This window comes from Papaver somniferum, unplaced genomic scaffold (genome assembly GCF_003573695.1).
Source record: "Papaver somniferum cultivar HN1 unplaced genomic scaffold, ASM357369v1 unplaced-scaffold_132, whole genome shotgun sequence".
Classification (NCBI taxonomy): domain Eukaryota; kingdom Viridiplantae; phylum Streptophyta; class Magnoliopsida; order Ranunculales; family Papaveraceae; genus Papaver; species Papaver somniferum.
In genome coordinates, this window is record NW_020622381.1 from 13,193,331 (window position 1) to 13,199,713 (window position 6,383).

The 6,383-nt window shown below is 34.8% G+C and overlaps 1 protein-coding gene across 1 annotated transcript; it reads right to left on the bottom strand.

The window, feature by feature from the left end:
• Positions 1 to 4,046: 4,046 nt before the first annotated feature.
• LOC113333350 (GDSL esterase/lipase At4g16230-like) lies at positions 4,047 to 5,836 on the bottom strand. Its single transcript, XM_026579861.1, has 5 exons — positions 5,519 to 5,836; positions 5,291 to 5,421; positions 4,961 to 5,200; positions 4,613 to 4,868; positions 4,047 to 4,528 (listed from the first exon to the last, which is right to left on the bottom strand). Exons 1-5 carry the CDS (start codon positions 5,775 to 5,777, stop codon positions 4,296 to 4,298), a joined length of 1,119 nt encoding a protein of 372 aa, XP_026435646.1. The 5' UTR covers positions 5,778 to 5,836; the 3' UTR covers positions 4,047 to 4,295.
• Between the last annotated feature and the right edge of the window lie 547 nt (positions 5,837 to 6,383).

Here is a 6,383-nt window from a genome sequence, read left to right on the forward strand (position 1 = left end):
ATCTAGAGAAAGAGATGAAATTCTATCATTTGAAAAGCTATTTAAGGAATTGTTAAGACGTTCAAGAAGGGTATCATTATCCAAGGCATGAGGAAATGAGAGAAGAAGGGTGGCTTCATCAGAAAGACCATAGATGTCTGCAAAAAGGATTATTTAAATAAGATAAAACAACAGGATGAATGAATAAAGAGAAAAGAGAAAAGTAACATACCATAAAGTTGATTATTAGCTTGTTGAAGACTAGAAATTATATTCTTATACGAGGAAGAGCCAATTTCTAATTATCTATTTTTCTCGCGAAGGCTTTTAACTTCAGCTTCCAATTCTTCATTCTTTTTGCGAAATTGAAGATTTTTCTTTTCAAGATTTTCGCGTCTTCTCTCCAGATCTGAGGCAACAAAAAAAAAAGCTTTTCCAGCCTGCGAAAAGAAATAAAAAATATTAATATAAAAAGAGATTTTGAATGATAACAATAAAAAAGTAAAAAGATAAAAGTATACCAGACTATTGAGAGAATGCAAGAAGTCGGGAGTCACGGATCTAGAAACTCCGCAAAGAGAATTATCGCCATCCAGTAAAGGGACATCACAAAAAGTAGCGAGAGCTTTGCAGGTATTTGCGAATTGGTTATCTCCCATCCCTTGTAGAGAGTCAGAAAAGAGGCCAGAAAGCTTAGCCATAGAAGATTCAGGTGGAGAATCTTCAGGTGCAGCAAGATCATCGTGATCCTCTTCATCCTTGTCATTTTCAGAACTTTCGTTAGGAAGAGCATTTGAAGGAGAAGGAGAACAAACTTTTCTTTTAATTGGAGGAGGACTACTTGATTTTTCCCTGCGAAGAGTACCTTTACTTTTATCACCAATCTTCGCAGCATCAACAAATTCTTCTACTTCAGCAATAACCTTCACACACAGATAGAAATAAGAAATAGAAGCATGGAATTAACAGTACTATTTAAAGTCATAAGAGAAAGTTTCTTACCTCATCTGTGTATGAGCGAAGAGCTAATAGAGTATTAGATTTCCCAGTCCTGTTATAACTATCCTTTAGTTTTTGGATCTGCGAAAGGTCGCAAGAGTTAGCGAACAGAATAGTAAAAATCAATAAAGAAATATAAAATGAGTTAAAGGAGAGAAACATACCTCTTTCTATTTCTCGGGCCAGGAGAAGACCCAAGGTTGATATGCAGCGAGATTCACAGGAAGAATGTTTGATCCAGCAATGTAGGGACCCTTTAGCATTAAAGGAAAGACACACCATTTGTCATCTTTGGACTGGCGAGGAGTTGTATTTTTACCAGAATGCCAGTCAATATCTTGCATAAGATTTTGGCTTCATCAATGTTATCTTTTCTTCTTAATCGAATGCCCCAACGAGTATTCTCCTTCTTCATGGAGATAAGTTCGTAGTTTTCAAAGAAATTCGCCACTGTATATTTCTCAACAACTATCTCTAGGTCTGCGAATTTTGGATCTCTAAGTTCTGTGGAGTAAAGAGACCCTCTACCAGCACCACGATTAGCGAACTCTATCATCAGACGGATGCAGTCCCCACTTAGTTAGAAAATGGCTCGCGAAAATTTCGGATGAGCGAGAATTTCATGAAACAAAGGAATGTCTAGGTTATAAAGAGGAATATGGAGACCTGCGAGAAGTTGACTTAGCGAAATTATGATTGATTGATCATCACAATTTTGATTGGAGAAAAGCTTGACAGAAAGAATTGATTTAGCATTCACACCAGGAATGGGGAAGAGTGAAATACCTTTATTAGCAAGATCTTTTTGGATATGTTGTAGATTCTTCTCATATCTATGAACACTTGGCGCCATGTTTAAATACAGAGTATGGGAATGTATAGAAATTAAAAGAATTTAAGGAAGAAAAAATTACAGCAGCAGAATTTGCAGAAGAATGACAGAGTTGCAGAGATGAGAGAATAATAATAGAAGAGAAAGTAAAAAGAAAAGTGGAAAGAAGGGGGGAGAAGAGTATATAAAGAAAATTTACTTCTCGAAGAAATAAACACCATTAAGACGAAGAGACGTGAGCGGTTGAAAGGTAGCGGTTACAGAAGACGTGCCAAGAAATAAATGGAAGAGAGAATACGTGTGATAAATGTGGAATATGAAAAGATAAGCAGCTGCGGCATTTCTCACATCATTCTCTACTTTGCAGAGAAGATATGAGAAGAGGCAAGATGTAGGATCAGAATCTCGCAACAATTATGTCTCAGCGAAATTATCAATGATATTGCACAATAGCCGCAGAACAATTTCAGAAACGACGTCAGCAAGGATCATGAGAAAGATATGATAGTCTTGCGAAAATTAGAGAGCTTGTGAAGTGAATATTTGTAAGGATGCGAGAATGTCGCAAACCATATCCGAAAATAAAGGACAGATTAGATGTCATCCACTATGTATTTCCTTATAAATAGTCATTCGAGTTGCAAAGGAGGAGAAATCTTTTTTGAAGTAAGACAAGTAAATAGGAGAGAGAAAGTTCAGAGCAGAGTTCATTCTTGATTTCTTTATCTTTCTTGTAAGAACATTAAAAAATTAATCAATAAAATTAAGAGTGTTAACCTAAAAATGAGTTGATCAACAATGAAATTATATGAGGGGTGTATTGTAGGATTTCCTGCAACTACACATACAGTAATTTAATAGTTGACATAAACTATATATATGATATATGAATTACAATTAGCAAATAACATGTATGTTGGTGGTATTGGAATCAGATTGGTATATATAAATTTTTAAAAATCAAAAATATAATAAAAAATGATAATTTAGTGATGATGTGGCAAAATATTATACGGACCGTATGATTCGATAATTCGTAAATACGCGTATAATTCGTTTTGAGCTGGAAATTCGCGAATCTAAGTCGAGATTTCAGTTACACAACTGATACGTACGGATTCGGTCAATACGGGGTCGTATAATTCGCGAACTTACTAACTAATCTGAACTGAACTTCATGTATATTGTTCACACTTCACCTTCCCTTTGATAGATTTCATATTTGTTTCTCGTCCCAAGTAGTGGTCCTAGGGCCGATCCTAAGAGTTTGATTCCCCAAAATGAACTACAAAGATGATGCGATATCTATTATTTTAACCATACCTATTTATGCCAAAAAAATAAATAAAAATAAATACAAAACCAGCCTATTAATTAGAAACGGAGGAGAAAGTACAAAGAAAAGAGGCATTTTTTTTATCACAAAATGACAACATAGCTTGGTGTAATCCTGGTATTACTAATTTTCAATATAAACTAACATTTCACATATATTCAAGGATAAAAATATACATTAAATCAATATTCATATATATTTAACCTTACATATTTACATACTCACATAAATGTCATTGTTTTAAAAATATATCAAAAATTTTAAAAACTTGATATCTTTCAAAATAACACCGGATTTTTGTAAAACTAACGTATTTGGAAAGCTCTTTAAATTACCTGAATAGTGAGTATATTAAATTTTATTTTACGAAAAAATATCATTGTTACCAAATTTGGTGTTATTAAAAAAGTAAAATTCAAGAATGTGCATCGCTCATGTGGTTTGACTAGTAGACAAATGGAACTAACGATTCTTTAACATTTTTTTAGATGGAATGGAACTAATGATTCTTTAACATCTTTTTTTATGGATGGAATCAAATTTTTTATTATATGCTACTTGGTATACTGTATATTTTTTTTCTTAAAATGGCAAACGTTGGAACCAAAGATAAAATTCCATTTGGGCAAGATATCAAGGCTTGGTTGGTTAGCTTTCCTCTTGAATCGCTTGACCAAACCTCCTAGACTCCATTGCTGTGTTTTGTAGCTTTCACGTTAATGCACGTTTCTATGTATGTTAGTAATTGAATGTTCGAGTTCAACCAACTTTAAATGTTACCGTCTTACAACCTAAGGTGTAAGAACAGTCTTACAGTTACGACCACATTTATGATTACCATCCATCTCTGATATTTTCTCTAACTACATAACATTTGACAGATGCTCAATTCACCCGATTTTTTCAAAGAAGATTAATTTAGACGCTGATTGATTTCGATTCAAAAAAATTACTTTAGACAGATTTTGGAGAGTAATGCATAGCTTGTGCGGGACTGTTCTAAGTGCCACATCTAGCAACCACTCTGAGAATATCTTTATGTGTGTGTGATACAAGAATCGACGGGCTTGTAGTAACTAGTAACTTTTTCTTTCAAAACAAAAAGCTCAAAATGGTCTGTCAACTAAATGTACTAGGCAATTTATTTCTTCAGAAGCCACGTAGTTTCATAGCTCTTCGAATATTAAACGGTAGAACATCTCTTGCATCACCCTCCATGTATCTCTTCACGCTTAACCTGTTCACAAACTCAGATGGATGATATTCATCCCAAAATGCATATTTGGATCGATCTTCGCAATAAGTAGACGTCTCTTTGCATGGGAACAACTCTACCACTGGGCCAACATTTGTACAACACCCTTCTTCTTCAACCTCGATACCTACGTGCATTTAACTCGACAGTTATGTGGATAACTCAACACCATTTTCTTAAATCGTTACAAACGTTGAATCAATGTACTAACCATAGTCATTCATGTGGAGAAGTAAATCATGTAATACGTAGTACGTGTCTATGAAAAGTAAGGTTACTTCACTAAGGTTTGGCCTGAGCTTGATAATCATATCTTTCAGCTTCTTATTGTAGTCGGATACTAATTCTTTTGCACTGTCTGCACATTTTCCTCCGTACCATGGGTTCATTTTTCTCTCTAGCGGCATACATCCGATCGGTGGCACATTCCATATGATAATAAATCTCGCGTCCAGACTGTGCAACCTCTGGTACAAGAAAAGAAAATAAAATCAGTCGCAGGTTAAGTTAAATTAGTGACGAAAAGAAACAATCTATCAGAGTGTGGAAAAATATTTACGGTCAATTGACTGTGGTGCCTCTCAAGCATTTGTGCAATAAATACATCTTGAGGAATGTACTCCCGTGTACCAATGATAGGTGTTAAGAAGTTATCCAGGAAGTCAATGGATCCAACTACAATCGGAAATACAGCATTCTTCAGCAATTCTGTTGCCTTTTCTCTGCCGAGATTTGTAATCATGTTTTGTCGGGTGTTGGCATAGGTATCTATCTGTGCATCCATACTTATACGTTTTAACTGTAATGCATTCACAAAAATGAAGAACAGATTAAAATTCTTATCACTAGACAACAAATCGTTGAGTCTTAAACAGAAAATTCTACTCACAAATAATGAACCGGTATCGTTCAGAATTCCACCTCCAGATGATGCGTAGTTCACTCCACATAATGTGCCGTCGTCATCTGGGCTGAGACTCAAAGACGGAGGTGGATAACAAGCACCTCCAAATTCATCAACTGAAAAGTTGGACTAATCATTTTTGAGTGTTAAAAGGAAAATGTAGCTCCATGCATATTATAATGAAATCAAAATGTAGTATCCAGAAATAAAAACCTGTTAAATCAAGAAATGTTTTGCCATTACAAAATCGACCAGTTGGTTTCCCACCAGATGGAGTGTAATCAATACCATAGGGTTTGACATTAGCCTTTGCAATGGTGTGAAGGTAATTGTTGTTTCCAACATCGACTAATGAATCTCCGAAAATGAAAAATAAGGGTACCGTTTTAGCATCCGAAAAACTACTTGTGAGCAATAGTAGTACAAACCAGAGAATTGATAGAAATGAAATGATCTGAATATGATTAGACATGGATCTATATTTTCGTATACTCTGTACTACGAATTAATTTCGAAGAAAAATATGTTGTTCGTCAATGGTTCAGAAATTTATAGGTGAAACGAAGTAGTTAGTAAGTTCGATGGGATATTAACTTTGTTTGGTCTATACATTTACTACAATGTTATGGAAGGCACAATGACAAGTGGGAACTGAATGAGTGGTTACACTTACACCGATAATCTGACTGTGCCCGACTATTTGTTTTTAGTCAGTACAGTGTCCACCTAATTGTACCGCAAGTCTCATAACTCCCACCACCCGCATCTGTATTCTTTACTATAATCGGTATCTGTATTCTGGGTTATAAAAAAAAAATTAAGTTTGAAGAATGCGACTAGATCTTATTTGTTTCTTGTTGAATGCGCTGGCTGGATGCACGTAGAAATTTAATTGCAAAAATCATTCCTGGTGCTTTTGGCAGTGAAGAAAAATAGGTGGAACGAAGTTGGAGGATGGAATTAAAGGAAGCAGTTCAAAATTAAATGCCAGAAATGCTTTGAATAGGTGAAATCAATTAAACTGATTTTATCACCAATGTTTGTTTAGATTTTCTTCCTTATCTCGCATTTGATTATG

What these genes read in the sequence shown, in the direction of transcription:
- LOC113333350 (XM_026579861.1), bottom strand. Translation starts at nt 5,777, where the DNA reads ATGTCTAATCATATTCAGATCATTTCATTTCTATCAATTCTCTGGTTT. An exon ending in GGCACCACAGTCAATTGACC is followed by an intron (nt 4,869 to 4,960) that starts GTAAATATTTTT and finishes TTCTTGTACCAG; the next exon opens with AGGTTGCACAGTCTGGACGC. An exon ending in TCTCCACATGAATGACTATG is followed by an intron (nt 4,529 to 4,612) that starts GTTAGTACATTG and finishes AAATGCACGTAG; the next exon opens with GTATCGAGGTTGAAGAAGAA.